General features: G+C 48.2%; 1 protein-coding gene across 1 annotated transcript in view; it reads right to left on the reverse strand.

Annotated features, from left to right (window-relative positions):
* SLC7A5 (solute carrier family 7 member 5) overlaps positions 1–19,895 on the reverse strand; it is a 54,697-nt gene extending 34,802 nt beyond the window's left edge. Inside the window, exons 1-2 of the mRNA XM_082229201.1 lie at positions 16,381–19,895; positions 410–535 (exon numbers count right to left, since the gene is read on the reverse strand). Of these exons, the coding sequence (XP_082085327.1) occupies positions 410–535; positions 16,381–16,984 (730 nt within the window). The 5' untranslated portion in view covers positions 16,985–19,895. The remainder of the gene's footprint in view (positions 1–409; positions 536–16,380) is intronic.
* Between the last annotated feature and the right edge of the window lie 652 nt (positions 19,896–20,547).

The following is a 20,547-nucleotide window of genomic DNA, read 5'->3' on the forward strand; positions in this document are numbered from 1 at the left end:
TATTTTTGCATGTACCTGAGAAAATGCAGTTTTGTTTTCCCTGGACCATAATGAGAGCAATCAAGTCTAGTCTCAAATAGAAGAAACAGGGGGGTGCCTGCAGTGGCAGGCCTTGGGGTCCCAAACGCCAAAATCTGGTGCCCCCACCTCTTGTCTTCCATTCTACATCATAGTTGCTCCATGCCAAGCGCAACTAAAGTGGCCGCACTCCCCTAAATCTGCCTCCCTTTCCTGGAGCTTTTGGAGACAGCGAAATCAGGTACAATATTTAGAGCTGTTCTGCCTCTGCTGCTAGAGCCAGAATTTGGGGGAAGTCCTCCCTAACCATCCGCCACCCCTACCCCTGTACCACCTTCTCCTCCACTTCCATCCTGTTTTTTGAAGAAGCAAAACACACATACACACTCACTTTTTCCCAGCTGAACGAAGCCCAGGATGATGATCAAGGCGAGAGCCAACAGCTTGGCAGCCGCAAAGCCATCTTGGACGCGGGTGGCGGCCTTCACACTGTAGCAGTTGACGGCTGTGAGCAGCACTGGAAAGGAACAGATCAAGATGGGTTAGTTCACTGTTGGAGTAGGAGCTTCGCAAGCCACCCTCTTTTTTTTTCTACAAACAGGAAAAGAAATACACCACACTAAAGATTGAGGGCAAGGCACAGCTGTTTTCTTGCAAAGTTTGGCCCTTTAAGAAATGCCAGATTCAGCACAGCTCTCTCTCTCCCCCCCCCCCATCATCTGCTGGAGTTGCACCTGCAAAGCACAGTGTAGGATCTGTGCAAATGGATCCAGGCCAGTGAATATCCCCTTGCCACCACCAGGAGGGAAAATACACGCATACAAAATAAATCAGACCTGCACTACTCTGGCCAATGCATGGATGCACTTCTGCGGCCAAACTTTTTGGAAGCTTGTGCTTGCTAGGACTCCACTTGGCAGACGGCTTCCTCTGAAACTGTCTCCACTATAAATGCATCCATGCCACTGGCACCTGCACACAAACACACAGGCATGTTCCTTCCAATTCTACATTCCTCTAGAGTGCAGTCTGGTGAGAGAGGGTGAGCTTTTCCACCTGAAGGCTGGAGGCAACCAGAGGTTTGCTCTTTTTCCCTCTCAAAGGAAAAGCCTAGAGAGCTCAGCCTCTTCTCCAGTTGGGGAGATCTGGAGGAAGACTCTATGGAAGCAGCAGACATTGCACTGGTTCCGTTTCAGAATATTCTGACTGAGGATGCAAGAAGAGCCTGGCTGCTAGATCAGCATCCCATCTAGCCCTGCATCCTGTTCTTACCAGGTGCCTCCAAGATGCCCACAAGCAGGACCAGAGCACAAAAGCACTCTCCCCACCTTATTTTTGGTTTCATTTTGCACTGAAGTTAAGCTGGTAACTGTTTTAAAAGCAACAAGGACACACAAGGCAACTGAGAGCCGCTTTGGGGGCCCTTCAGGGCTCATCCTGCAGCATATAAACGTGAGAAAGAAGATTGAGGACTTTTTTTCCAAACTATACCTGCATCTCTCTGCTGCCACCCAGCTCTTCCCTGGCCCATCTCCCCCCCCCCGTCTCCCTCCTATCACACCCTGGCCTCTAATGCAGACTTGAAAACGCTCTCTGCAAGGACAGGGCCACATGGATGGTCTATGAGCAGCAGTGCCTAGCACAGTTCCGGGTACAAAAAAACCTAACATTTCCCCACAAGCAGATGTTCACATCCTAAGGCAGAAACAACAGTATCACTCAAAACATATGCTCACAGCTGCAGATTCTGAAACACAGGGGAGGATGCTACCTCCTTCCTAGCTGGGGAGTTTTCCCGTCAAGTAAGGTTAGAAGGAAAACAGCATCTTTTTGATGCAGTAACACATGGTGAGTAGGGGAAACTCGAGCCACACTCAAAATGCTTGCTATCCAGGAAGTCCTAGTTGGGGTTTCCCCCCCTAGTGAATGAATGAATGATTCAACTTCCTTGCAGATGATTCAAAGCTAGGACAAGCAAGAGAGGAGGACAGTTGCATCATTCACACCTAACAGCTCCTTCGCCCATTTCAGTAGGTGCCACCTCCAGCGCCACTGATTGGCCCTGCAGCAAGGAAGAGGCAGCAACCTGAGAAGCCGGAAGCTCCTTTGCATAATCCCCTCTCCACCCCCATATTGTATTTGCCTGCAAAGCTGCTGTTGCCTCCTTCGGCAGGGTGGGGGCACCCAGCATCCCCTTGCAGAGAGTCAGTCACTGCCTTATCTAGAGGACGCTGGCTATCTTTGCATCACATTTTTATTAAAATGTTTGCACACTATGAGAATGCAAGCGCACAGGAGTGTGAGAAAGAACATTCTTCCTTGAGGCTAGAGCAGTGCGGTTTTAAAACGTGCACTGCAATCCCGTCCAGTGGCACTCCTGCCTGAAAGTTTCGGGCAACATCTGCGCAACTTCCTCCCTTCAGAATACTGCCCTGTTTATTTAAAAACCTCCAGGGCTTAAGGCGCACCAAGGTATAGCCCTGGAACCTTTCCCAAGAACTCATGGGGGACGGGTGCTTTAAGCAAGTCAGTCTCTCTCTCTCGGTTTAGCCTCAGTGCTCCTATCTGCAAACTGGGCGATGCAAATACTGTCCCTACTTTACAGGGCTGTTGGTGAGGACTGCAAGCAAGGCAACACACATTACTTTGAAACACTTATTGAGTGATGCATCAGTGCCAAGAGGACCCTGGAGCATGTGCAGAGTGCATGTTTCCCTCACCCGAGTAAACAAAGATTTGAACCATGTGCCTCCACATTTAACGTAGCATCCCTGCCAGGCTGGTCAGAACACCTGCACATCTAAGTATAGAAATGAAGCGCAACCAGACAGAAGCTTCCGAGGCTCATATACGCAGCAACAAGTAAACAGATACATATGTTCAGCAGGAGCTGATCTCAAACTCCTTACAAGACCACAGATGCAGGAAGCCAGATCTGCTGACTCAACATTTGAAGACGGCACTGCAAGATCCAGCAGGGCACCTGACACTTTGAACTCAGACGGGCTAAGCTGGCACCCTTGTCATTTTGGCACACTTTTAACTGGCTAACTGTGCCATGCGTAAAAACAGCAGAGAGGAAGGATGCCAAGGGGTGGCATCCTCAGCAGCTGCTTAAGCCTCCCTGCTTAAGCGGCAAGCAGCCCAAAGGTTTTTGCCTGGTGCCCTCCAGATGTGTTGGACTCCCAGCAGCCACAGGATCATACACTCATGCTGGCTGGAGCTGGTGGGAAGCGCATTCCCAACACATATGGTTGGGATGGCTGCACTACTCCATTTGCTTTGCAAGGTGCCATTCATAGAATCACAGAACTGTAGAGGTGGAAGGGCCCCCAAGGGTCATCTAGATCAACCCCCTGCAATGCAGGAATCTCAACTAGATCATACATGACAGATGCTTTAAAACCTCGAAGGAAGGAGAGTCCGTTACCTCTCATGGAAGTCTGTTCCACTGTCGAACAGCTCTGTCAGAAAGTCAAAGCTCAATTGGACTTATCCCCAGGTAAATGTGCAAAGGAATGCAGCCTTAAAAGGTGCTCTTTGCGTCTATGAACTTTGATAAATAATAAAACTATATTTTATAAATAATCCCGGTTCTCTATGCTGTGCACTTTGAAAACAAACTTCTATTATGTCACCTAACTTTTAAAAAGTTTATAGAACCTTACTGGGGCAGCGGGGGAGGTTTTAGTTACAAAACTTTGCTGGTAATGAGCGGCTCCTTCGTTCCCTAAATTTTAGAAGTTCCCACCATTAACAGATAAAGCGAGACCAAGTCACTGTACACACAAGCCATTTAAGATGACTCATTATCTTCCACATAGTAACTTATTTGTGTATCTCGCATTCTAGGCCTGCACAGGACACAAATTTGTCACTTTCAAGACACATAAGTAGTTTTTTAAAATCATCAGGCTGCTTGGGAAGAAGAGAAGACAGTGGCACTATCAGAACACACTAGCAGGATTCTGAGTGAAAATAGGGGTTATCAGGACAGAACAAACCAGTAGCAGAAAACGCCTCAAGGAAAGGAGTGTGTTTGTGTGTAATGTGTCAGTGGCTTGACTCCACCTCCCTCCCTCAAATTAGCAAAACAGAAATCTTCCTACGGTTAGAAGTCCACTCAGAAACAGAGTTTCCCCCCTAAATACACAAATGCATGATGTTGTCTTGCATTGAGTCAAAGAACGTTGGTCCAAGCAGCTTGGCACTGCCTACTCTGACTGGCAGCAGCTTCCCAAGGTTTCAGGCAGAGGGAGGTACAGTATTCCTCTGCCACACCACCCTCACATAACATGCCAGGGACAGAGCACAGTGTTATAAGAAAACAAGATCACGTGTGTTTGCAAAGCAGGAACTCTGCACGGGCCTCTGTTACACCCCCTCCAGGAGGGAGGGAGGTGCTCATTTCTTGCTTGCTTTCACGCTTGAGAGTAACATGTAAGCCAGAAGCTCACACAACTCTTAGTTGCAGCAACCTCCCGTTAAAAAATAAATACAGTGGTACCTCGGGTTACAGACGCTTCAGGTTACAGACTCCGCTAACCCAGAAATAGTACCTTTGCTTCAGGATGAGAACAGAAATCGTGCTCCGGCGGAGCAGCAGTAGCGGGAGGCCCCATTAGCTAAAGTAGTACCTCAGGTTAGGGTAAATTATGCATATAAATGTATGTATTAGTTGATATAACATACATAAATGTGCAGTGTTGGGGGGAAACTACTTTTAATATGTGTCTAGTAGGAAAAATTGTGATACAGTGGTACCTCAGGTTACATACGCTTCAGGTTTGTTTCCTGCTTGGCAGGGAGTTGGACTCGATGGCCCTTGTGGTCTCTTCCAACTCTATGATTCTATGATTCTAGGTTACATACGCTTCAGGTTACAGACTCTGCTAACCCAGAAATAGTACCTCAGGTTAAGAACTTTGCTTCAGGGTGAGAACAGAAATCTTGCTGAGCATTTAACGATTGTTGGGTAGAGTAGCCAGCCCAGCATAGTAAAACAAAGCAAGCAATGTGTTTCCTAAAACCACAAGAGGAACGGGGGGGGGGGGGTATTAAGCCAAAGCAGCGTCCCAAAGGATTTTTTAAAAAGCAATAGAATATGTGTTTCCCACTGGTTATAGAGTCTTCTGCAATATGGCCGTTTGTAGATGGGACAGTGGAAGAATCTACCTTTGAATGTGGTGGCCTCTCCTTCCTTAACTTTGATTCAACAGAAATTGGCCAAATCTGCTAGCTGTCAAACAACTGCTTCTTACACGTGATCCTCTTTCAGGAGCTTCCCCCACATAGGGACCCACATCCTTTCCAAGGCGCCACGAATGAGGAACCAAAACAGTACCAGAGCCGGATGAAAGAAGCGGTGCAATACAGGGTTCTGAAACCAGGAACGGAAGCCAGAGAGGAATCCCAACAGCCAGGAAATGAAGGTGCGGAAAATACAACATATTAGATAGGTGTAAAAAAATAATAATAATCAAATGGAAGAGCAAGTAAGAAGGCCAGTTGCAGTGATAGTACACCATAAAAGCAGAAGGTCTCAGCAAAAGATTAGCCTACTAAGAGAGTTTGCATCTACCACAACAGACAACAGGAAACTGAACTTGTGCAGTGGGTGCAGCTGCTGTTTTGGGGTTGTTGTTTTTTATGAAGACAGGTTGTCTGGCTTTCCAAGAAATGCAAGAACAGGTTTTTCAGTGGGTTCTGGAAGCCCACTCACTTATAGGAATTGGTCAGCGGAGGAAATATGCATGGGAAAATGGAAATGAGAAATAGTTCTCCAGGAAAAAAGTATGCCATGGCTCAGTGGCAAGGCTTCTGCTTTGTACCCAGAAGGTCCCAGGATGAGGCCCTAGCATCTCAAAACAGGGCCCAAGAATGTCACAGACCCTGCAGAACAGTTTCCAGGCAGTGCCACTGATCCTGAGCTAGGTAGATTAATTGACTTGACTCTGCATGGTGCACCTTCCTATGCTGCAAAGCTTCTTTTCACGTAAGAGGCTTGATCACTTTTGCAGGGTCAACATCAGGGGCTTCTCAACTCCCCCACCCCCAAGACCAGCAGAAAATTGCTGAGGGTCTTGGTGGACCAGTTAATAATTTGTCTGCCTGTTACAGTGGTACCTTGGTTTAAGAACAGCTTAGTTTATGTACAACTTGGATTAAGAATGCTGCAAACCAGGAAGTAGGTGTTTTGGTTTGGGAACTTTGCCTTGGAAGCAGAACATGTTCCCCTTCCTGTTGAGTGTGTTCCATTTGTAAATTGAGTCCCCCCGCTGCTAGGGGAAAGCATGCCTTGGTTTAAGAATGCTTTGGTTTAAGAATGGACTTCCGGAATGGATTAAGTTCGTAAACCAAGGTACCACTGTAATGTGTTATGCTAAAATGCTGCATGCGTTTTAACTGCATTTTTATACGTGCCATCTGAATGAAGCTCACGTGATGGTCCACGGATCACATTATGAGAATCGCTGGTCTACACTGTGTACCAGGGAAGCCAACACTATGAGCTACCAGGAGATGTCAGTTACTTCTGAAATTCGGTCAGACTTGCCACAATCTTCACTACCTTTGTAGCATCCTGTGGGTGTTTGCTCAGAGTACTATTTACATCCCAGATATGGAGCTGGATTCTGCTCTTAAAGGGCTGAACAGTTCTTACTGCTATGCTTCTTTTAAAATAGGAACACATGTCTCACTCGCAGGGCACAATATCAGAAGAGGTATCACTTCTCATCTCTCATGCACTTATGAGTGAATGCTTATTTGAAGTTGGTGCATGACATTTGGAGCTTTTAGTAAGTATTTCTATTTCAAAATAAAAATCTGCTGCCTCGTTTAGATCGCAGAGTAACCTTTCAGTTGGTTTAAAGTATTTATTTTTTTATGAGCGATTTGATTTGATTTGTGAACTAAACACTTCAGTTGTGGCATTAGAGAGAAAATTTCCCAATGTTAGTAAGCACGCCAGAGATTAAAAGGTTGGACCTTCCATCCCAGCAAGTACAAGTCCCAGGAAACTGAAAGACCCCACACTCTGCTTTGCTGTACAGTGGTACCTCGGGTTACAAACACTTTGGGTTACAGACTCCGCTAACCCGGAAGTAGTGCCTTGGGTTAAGAACGTTACCCCAGGATGAGAACAGAAATCGCGTGGTTGCGGCACGGCGGCAGCAGGAGGCCCCATTAGCTAAAGTGGTACCTCAGGTTAAGAACGGTTTCAGGTTAAGAACAGACCTCCAGAACGAATTAAGTTCATAACCAGAGGTACCACTGAACAACTGTCTCAATATATTAACTTTGTTTTCATCCCTTGTAACCCAGTTTATAAATGAAGGAATATGCAGCTGTCCCATACGGGGATTGAACCTGCAACCTTGGCATTATTGGCACCATGCTCTAACCATTTGAGCTATCAATGAAGGTGCCTGAATCTCATTATCCAGCTTGCCTTGCAAAGCAAAAACAACTGCATTCCACTTTGCTAGCCTCACCTTTTGTTAATATGCATGGCAACTTTGCCAAAAGAAGAGGCTTCTTCATCCCAGACCCAGCGTTATTCATTATCTATCATTTAGAATAGATAGCAAGGGATGCTTCCTACACTGTAAACATACCCAGGAAACAACTGGAGCAAAAGCATTCCCCACAGGCACCAGTGTTAGCGTCAGGTGATCTTGGAAACAACAAATCTTCCCACAGCCACACAGTTAATGAGAGGAGCCTGTATCCCTATGACCTGAAGCTCCACTTCCGAAAGGACAAAAAAAACCACACCCCACCAGGATGAGTAGTTATGGAGCATGCCCTTCCAGAGGCCAGGGAGCCTGATGCAAGCAAAAGCAAGTGGTGCTTTTGCAAACACAGTGCAGCTGTAATTGAGTGAAGGTACTGAACAATTCCTGCAAGCCAGAAAACCAAAGGCAGGTCTGATATGACCACACTTCATAGCTTGGAGTAATTGAAACAGACAAATCTGGTTAAGTTTGGTGGCCAAAGGGATTAAGAAGCTTGAGCCAGACGCCTGAAGTTGAAAAAGCAAGGAGTTGAAAGCAGGTTATGCATTTCCACAAGATGAAGGCGGGAAGAAAAATGTGCTGCTACCAAGAGGCACTCAGCGAAACAGTGAACTAGACCCCTCTTGGGGCATGGAGCGAGACTGTCTGACTTGCAGCTCAATGAGAAAGGTCTATCCTGCATCCCTATGCTCTGCACATTACTGGGCTGCAGAGGGAGGCACAACAGGGGTTCCCCAGATGACTGCAGCTTGGTTGATGCAAAGAGAGATGGTCCTTCAGGTAGCATAGTAACAAGCCCAAAAGATTGTGGCAAGGTAAGCTCTTCTGGGAGAGGAGGCAAGAGGCCAAGGCAGCATCACACAAAGAAAGATAAACGCAAGACAAACAGGAGTCAGGCACTTACAGCATCAAAAAGCAATCTTAGGGTGGAGGTCGGCAACTGGCAGCCCTCAAAGCAAAACTGTCCTTGGACTGGAACCATTTGGCCCCCAAACCTCTAACCACTTTTTTCTGGCCTGCTTAACCAGATTTCTTGAAAGGGTAGGAGGAATCCACTTTTCACATGTTCCTCTCTTCCTCCCCATTTGTGGCAAGAGGGTGGCAGGGAGACAGAAAGGTGGTAGGAACTATGGCTAGACTTCCTAGCAGGCCACTTTGGGGAGTCCTGACCAAACACACATAAATAACCTAGATAAAAACCAGGACCCTGGGAGGTTACTGGCTTGCAGTGGGACAGCTCACATCTCTAAGGCATCAGGAGCAAATGGGCACTGCTGCAGGTGGTTATGTTGATGTAAAACCTTTCAGGATCTGGAGGGCAGCTCTCAATCAGGGGACGCCTAGTCCGGCCAAGCAGCTAAAGGATCAATGCTCAGAGTCAACCGAGCCCCTAATATGGTCAAAGCAGAGTCATTGCTCCCTGGAAACGCACAAATATTTATGATCCTCGGTGTAGCGAAGCAAGAACTGAGCAACCACACAGGCCCTGAATTGTGCAAACCGGGGAGTTTATGGGTGCAGCTTGGATCCTGCCTATGCAGAGAGGCATGAAAAGCACATTAAAAGAGTCAGGTTGAAAAAGTACAAGAAAGGGGACTGTTTGAGTAGTTGCTCCCAAGTACAAACTTTGAATGCAGGTAGGCAGTGCTGGGGAGGGGGAAAGGAGTGAAAAACAGAAAGAGCTCAGCTTGCACTACATTTATTGAGGAGCCCAGGGCTTTCAAGAAACCAAGGAACACAGAAGCACATAAGTTCTTTTGCAATGAAACTAAATGGTCTCATCCCACCTTCCCTCCAAAGAGCTCAGGGGTATCCCATTTTATCCTCACAGCAACCCTGCAAAGGAGGGTTAGGAGCTGAGGGAGACATACTCAAGGCCATCCAGAGAGCTTCATGGGTGAATGGAGATTTGAACTCAACTCTCCCCTGCAGGATCAACAGTTTTGAGAGCACTGAAGAACTTTAATAAATAAATAACTCAAATCCAAACTCCATCCACTACACCGGACTGCCACTTGGTCAGATGTGCTCTGGTGTTCAAGTTACAAGTTACTTCAGTCCATTCTCACTTTTGCACAGATAAGAGAAAGGCAATTAAACTCAAAATAATAACACTTAATTGTATGGTTCCCCCCCCAAAAAAAATGCAATTAAAACTATTTAGTTTAATTAATTCAATGAAATTTATGAACGTGATGCACTGATACAAGCTTTTAGATGTCTGATAGTCATTTGTGCTTCCTGTGCCCCCTGCCTTAGTGCTGTGCGCAGGTAATCCCATTGCACCCCAGGGAGCAGTTCCTAGCCACTGGTCTAGACTCCCTTTTTAAAGCTAGCCAAGCTGGTGGCCACAGCTACATCTCAAGGGAACGAGTTGCATGACTTAACTATGGCACTGTGTGAAGAAGCTCCTCTTAACTTTGATTTAGAACCCTGAAGTCATTTCTGTTTTGCTCCTTGCAAAGGGACGGTCCAGGCAAGCAGACTTGTGACGGATGTATTTACCAGCAGCGCCGAGAGCTCTGGAAGAACATCTTGGATTTCGAAAGTATAAACAGTGCAATCTTTAGCGTTTGCCATTTATCACCGTCTGCTCATCCAATTGGAGCGAGGAAAAGATATACTGCAATTATAGAGCAGCCAATTCTAAGCAGCTGGAGCAAACATTTCTCAAGTGAGCCAAACCCTCTGGATCAAAACTGCTTTGATCAAGCACTTTGAACCCTTTGCCCTAGATTTGCTCCCACCTTGGGCAAAAGCTGGCTTTGTTGTAGGCAAGGAAGCAGATTTCGAAGGTGCGTTCACACGAAACCATCCGAAGCACAGATCAAAACATTTCTGAAGCCCAGTTTTGCAAAATTCTCCTCTCCCTCCCGATGACATGTCAGAGCTGGGTCAGCAACTGGCAGCCCCTGGGCACAATCCTGCCCAAGTAAAAGCCACCAGCTAGCCTCCCTAAAAACATAAAACACTATCATTCCTGTGTAGCCAGCGGCGAGCCAATTCTCCCACCCAGACAGCTGTCTGCCATCTTTATTATTGTTCAGCCAAGCCACCAAGTGGCCAGGCGGGGAGGCGGGGAGGTGAAGTAAGCCTTGAACTGGAAAGAGAGGAGGGGGGAAACCGGAGAAGTCACGTGCCTAGTTGCTGGGCAACCACACAATTGTCTCCCATTGATTCCCGTTAGAATCCAGCAGCAACGTGGGACCACGAGGGGTTGCCTGGCAACAGCACGTGACACCCCTCCTCCCCTACGTGCGTCTCTCCCCCCACCCCACCCCGTCTCCATTTTCGCTTTAAGGCTTGCTGAGCTCAGCCGTGCCTGCCGCCAAAGTACCTGGCGCTAAAATGGCAGAAGTCAAAAGAGAGCCTCCGCCACCATGTCATATGGTCCAGTGCGAGGCTGGCCCCTGCTTCCAACATGGCAGGCAGCACATGCAGAATCCCCAATGGAGGCAGACTTGGGAATGAGGCATAACCTGATCACTCCCACAAAGCTCTGTGCAGGAACAGAGTTTAGAAATGCCTGACGAGAGAAGGGGAATCTGCTTGACCCCAGCTACAAAAGCTGGGGCTGCTGAAGAAGCCAGAGACCATCTTGGCTGCGAGTCCTGGAAGACCTGCTCCCTCTCCTGTAGGCCTTTTCCCACATGGCCTGGGAGAGTGGGGCCAGGACTGACTCCAGCTACAAAAGCTGAGCCTGCTGAACAGACTCTTGGGCTGGGGGTCGATGTTGGTTTTTTACATCTTTGTTTTAGAACTTGTGATTGATGTGGAGATGGTTCAGTTGTGTATTTTTCATCTTTTATTTACCTTTTATGACTCCTTTTGTTAGGTTGTGGTTATGCATTTTTGCCACGCTGTAAGCTGCCTTGAGAGTATTTTGAACAGCAGAAAAGCGGCATGCAAATAAAATTAAGTATGTAATTTTCTAGAGGGATTCAAATATTGCTTGCTGCCGCTTTGGACAGCGCTGACGGGTGTGGGTGGCTTTAAATGGAGAGAGAGCAGAATTCATGGCAGACAAAAGAAGCTATGCATATAGCTACTAGCTGGATTAGGACCTGGGAGACTCGAGTTCCATGAAGTTCCATGGCTAGGCCATGAAGCTCGCTGGGTGTCTTAGGGCCAGTCACTGCCTCTCAGCCTAACCTACCTTGCAGGGTGGTTGTGAGGATTAAATGAGGGGGATTAAAAGATGGTATATGAAATAAATAAATAAATGCAAACGGGCATGTTTGGCTGCCACTTGTCGGAGTCAGTAGTCCCTGAATACCAGTCGCTGCAGTTGCAATTTCTCCTGCAATGGAAAAGGTCATTGTTTGCCTGTTCGGATGATCATGGCAGAAGGTGGCGATCCAAAGCACACTTACATGGGGGAGAGTTACCCTCCCAAGTAACACTATCAGATCAAGATGTTAGCACTGGCTCCAGGCCAGCACCCCCCCCTCCTTCTAAAGCTCTTGGGAGGCTAGAGAGTGTGGCTGGAATCTCTGCCTTTCAAATTTTCAGTCTAGGAACAGGTAATGGTAGGGTTGAAATAATCCCTCTGAGCCACATCAGAGATTCCACAGTTAATTCAAGCATGTATATGGATGGGGAACAGGGAGGGAAGGAGGAGCACATCAAAGGCACCAATTAGCAGGGATCTAGTAATCTCCCAAAGCAAAAGGAAACATATAGAAGGATTTAACCAAAAGCTTCAGGAAAAAAAGTCAGGCAGCAGCTCACTCCAAGTACCTAAACTCAGACCCTGTGAAGTTAGAAAACAATTTTTACTTGACATGCATTAAAAGCTTCTGTACCAGGAAGGGGTTAAGTCAGGATAGCAACGAGATTCTAAATTGTGAACCTATTTGTAGTTGCTACGTGAGATAATCCAGGCAGGTGTCAAACAAAAACCTTGCACCCAAATACTGCACAACCTGATGCTGAGTTTGCTGCTTCCAGACAATCCAGGTATTTTCACCTGTGCTCAACCCGAGAAGAGACTCATCTGCACGCACTATTGACCCCACCCCCGTGAAAGTGCCCCCAAGTTACCATTTTCTTTTCTCCCCCAAGTTACCACTGGGCCTCAAGGTGACAAGGGGAGCCAGTAACATCTAGAAGGCAGGGACCAGACTTAGATGGCAGAGCACCTGTTGTGCATACAGAAGGCCTTGGGTCAATCCCTGGCATCTCCAGTTAAACGAATCAGGTATCAGGTGACCAGTAAGGCACAACCCTGGAGAGCTTACTTGTCAGATCAATCAATATTGGGCTAGATGGACAAATAGCCTGGAATAAGGCAGCTTCCAATGTACCTCTCTCCCATACACACACACGCCATGGTTGTAGACAACATCATTAAGCAAAGATGGAAAGCTGATGATGCTCTTGCATTTTATTTTGAAAACATTCCTGTAAACAAGGAAGGGAATGCAAGGTAAGTATGATGAGGCAGGTGGAATCTGCCCTGCCTTACGGGTGTGAAAAGTAAGAAGATATATTTATAGTTAAGAATTTTGGCTGGGCTGCACCAAGCAAGGCCAAGCTACCCCACCTATCGGGAAGAGTGCCACAATCAAAACGAGCATCAAGCCAAGGAGAGGTTTGCTCTTGGCGAAACCAATTGTGCAATTTTCAAATTCCAAAGCACTCTTCCCCTTGGTTGCTCCAGACCAAGTGCCCTGGGGCGAGAGGAGGGGAGAGAAAATCTACCCCAATGGAGAAAGTGCAATTTGAAACTAGAAGCCCCATGAATGTTTAATGCTTATTTAGCGCCAGCCAAGGCAAAGTGGGTGCCATACAGGGCCCATCGTCATCTGATGAAATTCTACTTGTGACATCACACCTTACAGAATATCACAGGGCTGTGACCCCAAAACGGTCGTATTTTTCACTGCTGCCCCTGTACTTTGGAATGTGAAGCCGCAACCGTCAGCTGACGTCTTGTAAAGACAGATCTTGTTGCCCAGACTTTCCCTAGGCCATAAAATAGACTTTGCTTTAATTTGACTCTTCTTTATATGCTTTTATACTACTGTTTTACTGGTTCTATGTAGTATTTTTCTTTTCAGTGATACGGTTATTGCTTTGTACGGTGCTTAGATATTTTATAAATGCTTTGGAATGAAAATAAGTGACAGGTATAGCCTCCGCAGCCAGACACAGGCCATGAAGTATGCGAGGCAAAATGAACTGGGGAGAGGAGGAGAGGTTGCAAAATGACAGATGGCAGGAGCCAAGGGAATTAAAGAGGGAGTGGCAATGTACATGCAAGGGGAGACTTTAAAGCACTGCTGACTCCTGGACAGGACACAATTTGCCCTGAGCTATCTATGCAGGAGGTTAAGCCAGGAGGAGTGTAAACAGTAACAGCCTGCATCCCTTGGATCCTACTGAAAATCCTCCATGGACAGAAAGGGAGAAACAAAAGTAAACACAGTAAGGCACACTCTGGGCTCTGCCATCAGCCAGGTAATCTAGAGAGCCACTGGGAGGCTGCACTTTCTGCTTCCAAGGAAGAACCATCAGGGCAAGAGGGAGACCAATTGGACCCCATCCCTTACCCAGTGAAGGAGCAGCTGGTCCAGTGCTTGCTTTCCTCTGCCCTACCCATTAATTTTTTCCTTTTGTATCATGTCTGCTAGGCATGTGTGCCTGCACAATCTTTTGATATATGCGCATAGCAACATAAGAAGCTGCCTTATATCAAGTCACATGATTGGCCCATCTAGCTCAGCACTGTCTTTATATATTGGCTGGCATTGGCTCTCCCTGGAAGTGTCAGGGATTGAACCCTTTCGATGCAAAGCATGAACTCTGCTTCTGATCCACCAGTTTTAAAAATTTAGGTGCTGAATAAGCTTATTATGCAATACTTCTAAAAACAATAAATTAACAAAACAGCAACAGAACTAAGAACAGTTCTTCACCAATAGGGAAAAGCCACATTTGCTAGGAAATGGAAATACACTAGGCATGGGGAACCTGGGTCCTAGATATTGTTAGACACCAACTCCCATCAGCCCCAACCACACACAGACAGTCAGGGATGATGGGAGTTGGGAGTTCCTAATAACTGGGAGGGCCACAGGTTCTTCATACTTCAGGTAAAGAATCCATTCAGAAAACAGCTACCCTAATCCCCAAATCACGTCAGGTAAGAGTTTTAACTCAAAGCAGTTGCAACAAAATGCATCTGAAGCACACTTACACCACAGTCTCTCACAGAGCTGCTACTACAGCTCCCAGGATTCTCTAGAGGGAAAATGTGCTTTGAATGTACAGTGTTGACCCTTTAGCAATACCTACTTTGCTTGTGGAGGAGGCACCTACACCTTGTCCATGAAGGACAAGGGTATCGGCAGCTCCTAGCCACCACGAGCCACTGTGATAACAAGATGCTGGACTAGACAGACCCTTGGGCCTGATTCAGCGTGGTGACTCTTATCAGAACCAGATACTGGGCAAGTGGAGAAATAGCAAAAAGAGTAAACAGAAAACTTCATAAACACACAAGTTACCCAAAGACTGATAAGATAAGAGCTAAAATTTTGGATCAGAAATACACACACACAACACAATTGTTAAAATATTGGTGTGTTTTTTTCATGGCAAGGAGATCTCTTCTCTGGGGCCAAGTGGAACTGGGACCACATACATACAAGATGAAAGTGGAACCAGCTTTTGATAATTGTGGCTCTTCAGAAACACTACCTGCCAGGTTAAAAAAAAAGGTACTGTATGTTTTCCAGTGTTTTTGCAGAAACTAGAGGGGAGGGGGCACTAAGAATCAAGGAAACATTATTTCCCTGAGAACAGTCCTCTAAAGCAGAGGGTGGGGATCTTGCTGTGCCCCCCCCATTCCAGTCCCCATCATCTGACCACTGGACATGCTGGCTGCTGCTATGGCAAATGGGACTTGGAGTCCAACAACACCTGGCAGGCCGCAGCAGGATTTCCTGCCCCCTCCTCCAAAAGAAAAACGCCCCTCTAAAAAGCAGGCCACTTCATCTTGTTTTTCATAAAACCCTGAACTGCACAAAATGCAGCTTTCACACAGTGCCTAATTCATTCTACTGAGTCTCCGCCCCCGCGCCCCCCCCCTTGTTATTCCGTCTCTCCCTGAGTCACAGAGCCGGCTCTACAAGTCAAACCTCACCTGAAAGCGGCAACATGTGCTGAGGCTCCGACACACACACACACACACACACACACACTCCCGATTTCCAAGCACCCTCCATTGCTACCGACGTCTTCCGATTACTGGTCTCATTTAAGGAATTATTGCTATTTAGTATACAGGGTTGCATCTATCCGAGTTCTATTCAGATTAAATTAATGAACCAAAATTAGGCATATCCATTAACCTCAGTGGGTCTACTCCAAGTAGGACATCAGGGTAAGCCACTTTGCTTATAAAACGTTGGCGTTTCGCACCATGTTCTCTGTTTAACAAATTAAACGAATGCCTTAAGATTTAGCAGGTCTCTCGCTTCGCCACCACAGCACCCAAGCGAAGAGACCCACTCGTCTCCCTTAGTCCCAGGAGGCCATTTTTTTTTTAATAACCTCGTTTTAGGAGGCCAGTCCTCCTCAGCGCCCCAACCGCGAGGGACCCCCCTGGACCGGCAGCAACTGCGCCCCGAGAAGCCCCTTCTCTCCCCCCCCCCGACCCTGAGTTAGGCACCTGGGCGGTGTCAGAAATGGCACCGGCCACGTGCTCAGCGCAGCCCCTTCTCTAGCTCCCGCCCCGCTTTCCGACAGCGAGGCTCCCTCCGCACTTCGTCCGGCGTGCCCCTGAGCGCGTACAGAGTGCCTTCGAGGACGGCGCGCGCCGGGCCCGGATACTCACGGACGCAGAGGCAGGCGACGAGCTTGGCGGCGCCGATGGGGACAGGGCAGGCGGGGAAGATGGGCTTGAGGAGGTAGGTGGCGAAGACGAAGGCGACGATGTACTGCGAGGAGGGCCGGATGATGAGCAGCTCGATCCAGAGCTTGAGGAAGGCCGGCAGCGAGCCGTAGACCTCCAGCATGTAGGCGTAGTCGCCGCCCGACTTGGAGATGGTGGTGCCCAGCTCGGCGTAGCAGAGGGCGCCCACGATGGAGAAGACGCCGCAGGCCGCCCACACCACCAGCGACAGCCCCGGCGAGCCGGCCTCCTTCACCACCCCCGTGGGCGTCACGAAGATGCCCGAGCCGATGATGGTGCCCACGATGATGGCCACGCCGTTCAGCAGCGTGATGTTGCGCTTCAGGGCCACGCCGGGCGAAGACGGGTCCTCGCCCTCGGCGCCCGGAGACGGCAGCGGCGCGCAGCCGTTCTCGTGAGCCTCCGGCCCCGCGTCGCCGCCGCCCGCCGCCCCGGACAGCATCTGCTTCTTCTCCTCCTCCTCCGGCGGCGGCCCCGACGAGGCGGCCGAGCCGCGCTTCTTCACCACGCCACCGGCGCCGGACATGGCGAGGCCGGCTTGGCGGATGCTGCTGAGGCTGCTGCTGCTGTTGTTGTGGGCACTGCCGCCCGCGGAGAGCCGAGATGGCCGCTCCCCCGAGCCCGTTTGCGCCACCCGAAGCTCCTCGCTCGCTGGCTTGTCAGCCCCGGCACGAGCAAGGCGCGCGACACGCCGGCTCCCTCCGCCGCCTTTGGCACCCTGAACGGCGGCGCCCTCTTCGCGGGCCCTTTTATGGTGCCGGCACCTCCTGCTGGAGGGTGGGGAGAATGAATGGGAGGCCGGCCCGGCCCCTCCCCAACACGTGCTGGCCGCGCCAGAAAGAGGGGAGACTCGAGATCACCCCCGTTTGGCCGGGAGGAGGAAGGGCGCCTGACAGGAGCCCCAGAGAAGCAGCAACGGGGCCGCGCGGGAAGGGACTCGGTGCATCCTGGCACCGGCCGCTTCAAGCCGGTTCTTGATCGCCCCGCAGAGCCATTGCAAGGAAGGAAGAGGTGGCAGCTGGCGGCGGGGCTCCTTTGATCGGATGCAAAGGAGCGCACCGCTCGGGGAAAGCGAGATCCCCTCACGGGCCAAGCCGAAGGCAAGAGTGCGCCTTCTCGTGCCCTTTTAGAGTCCCAAGGGTGGCTTTACGCATGCACTGGGCGGGGACTGTTTACGCTGCCTGGTGCTCTCCTTGCCTTTGCAAGGTTGCTTCCAAGCGCCTTAAAGCCTCGAAGGAACAGAAAGCGCCAGTGCAGCGCGCCAGCAGGAAGCAGCTTCCCAGCTGGCTGCCACTTCTTACTGACACGTGGTCTTATATACAGACGTTTCTTGCGGAGACATGGTTAACACGTTTTGTATGCGACTCCCCGCCCCCCGTGGAAACTATGCAGATAGGGAAAGTGTAGCTAATGTAGATGTGCAAAGCCATTCTGACTGACCCAAAATGTAGAGAGCATCCCGAGACTTCTGCTTGAATAGCGTCATCGCTCCGATGCCATTATATTTTTCTTTTTTGGCAGAGTTAAGTCCTGGTCAGTTTCCTTTTTCCAAAGGTCATCTATGGGCAGGTCTCAGCAGCCTTTGAGTTTTGAATCTTTGCGTGTGAGAGAAGGGCTCGCCTCACCTTTTAAAATTTGTACAGAACTGAGCGAGTGAAGAATAGCAGCAGTGGCTGGTGCCTATTGGGACTGGCAGGATAGAAGGCAGAGGTGGCATCAGTTGGCAAAGCCAGGCCCTGTGGGAGGCGAAGCAAGAGCCAATGAGGGACAGAGCCAATTCTAGTTTTAAACCTATTTTAAGTCTATTCCACTGTGAAATTGTTCTTTCTGGCAGAAAGTTTTTCCTGGTGTTTAGTCAAAATCTCATTTCTTGTAAATTAAACAAAAACCATTGGTTCAGGTCGTAGTTTCCAGAACAGGAGAAAACAAGTTTTCTGCATCTTCCTATGACAGCTCTGTAGATATCTGGAAATATCTATCCTATATCCTCTCACTCTTTTCCAAGCTAAACATACCCAACTGCTTCAACTGTTCCTCATAAGGCTTGGTTTTCACACCCTTTATCATCTTGGTCACCTTCCCCTACACACGTTCCAACTTATCAATATGCATCTTAAATTATTGTGTCCAGAATTGAACACAGTACTCCAGGTGTGGTCTGGTCAACACAGTGGGACTATGACTTCCCTTGATGGGGACACTAGACTTCTGTTGATGCAGCCTAGAATAGCATTAGCTTCTTTTGCTGCTGCATCACATTGTTGACCCATGTTAAGCTTGTGGTCTATTAAGATTCCATAGATCCTTTTCACCTGGCAAGCCAGGTATCCCCCATCTTATATTTGTGCATCTGATTCTTCCTGCCTAAGTGTAGAACCTTACATTTGTCCCTACTGAAATTCATTTTGTTAGTTTGGATCCAGCTGGGTCCAATCCATTAAGATCATCTTGAATCCCGATGCTGTCTTCTGCGCCATTGGCTATCCCTCCCAGTTTGGTGCCATCTCCAGATTTGATGAGCATCCCTGCAATACCTCCACATCCACTGCTTCACACACTTCTGCCTCTGGCCCTGCCACCATAGGCAAGCAGTCCCCAGAAGGATGCCCATGTCTGAATGCTGGAAAAGGTTACCCTCCCCTGATTTAAAATGTCGACTTGCATCATGTGAAGAAAGCTCACAAACGCCCCCATTTTAAATATAAAAAAAATTTGCATCAGAGAGTAATGTCATCCTCCTTAGATCACCAGTATGGTGGCCTGGCTTGCTGCAGACAATGTTATACATGCTAAAGAACAAGAACTTTGACAAACATTTAGAGTTGTCTGCATAGTCTCCCTATCTAGGCTCAAAGGTAAGTTACCACCTCAGTCCTTGTAAAATCAGACTGGGCTTCAGTTCTTAATACACAACATCCAGGCTACTGGAGTTCATCCTTTTTGCACTCATTTTGGGGCTTTTCCATTATCAGCTCCTGCCCCCTAGTGGACTCAATGCTCTAAGGATTATCATATTGACGTCCACACCACACATTTAAAGCACTCTGCTCCCTTCAAAGAGATGGACATGGTCTCAAGGCACAGGCTCATTGTGGAATCTCCTGCCTGTTACCTGAGGGGTGGAGAATCTGCAGAATCTAAAGTTTTTTGGACTCCAACTCATAACACAGGATGAACCTGCTAGATCAGCCCAATGGCCCATTTAGTCCAGAATCCTGTTCTCACAGTTGCTGACCAGATGCATGTGGGAGACCAGAAAGCAAGACATGAGCACAAACAAATGCACTCTACCATCCTGCCATGGGGGGAAAGCTGGAGCTAAGCAGAGACCTGCTGCAGGCTTTGACAGGCTGCCAGCCATTTCCAACGCATTCCTGGGAGAAAGCTCCCAACCTCCAGGCCTCCAACCCTCTCAAGTGTCCTGCTTGCTTCCTATCAAGCACACATTTTCTTTTTTGATTGACATCACAGCAAACAGCAGACTGCAGCAGGGGTTGTGCCAGACCCTCCTGAAGGGCAGAGCTAACAGCTTATTCTGGATACATCAAGCCTTTCTGCACTATTCATTATTACTGCCTTTGTTTTTTACACATATTTGAATGTACTTGTGTGATGTTTCTAGATCTCTCTAGTCAATAAATTCATACATACAATGATTTTTATTTTTTTTACGATGTCTCTAGGAGGCGGCTGGTGGGAATGGTCTGATCCAAAATGGCAACATGGCCTTAGAAGCCAGTATCAAATTAAGATGATCATTTATTACCAATCCTTCCCCAGCAGGTCCCAGGGCAGGTTACCCACAATTTAAGATGAAAAACAGTTAAAACAGATTACAATCACCAGAATAGGGTGGGCCCTGAAATTTATGTTGGGGCCAGTAACATTTTTCTCTTTCCCAATTCAGTTCTTGCCTGGGTCCAGTGAAGATTTGCAAGCAACCATCTACGTTCCATTCAATTCTAAGATCAAGCTGTTTGCCTGGCTTTTGGTTTCATTCAACCTACTCCTTTCAGTTTTTCAGAAGCAGCTCAAATGAACTTCATCTATTTAGGTGAATGGCCTGCCATATCCCCAATGGTTCAGGGT

Source organism: Podarcis vaucheri (assembly GCF_965113315.1).
Source record: "Podarcis vaucheri genome assembly, chromosome: 7".
In the NCBI taxonomy this organism is placed as follows: domain Eukaryota; kingdom Metazoa; phylum Chordata; class Lepidosauria; order Squamata; family Lacertidae; genus Podarcis; species Podarcis vaucheri.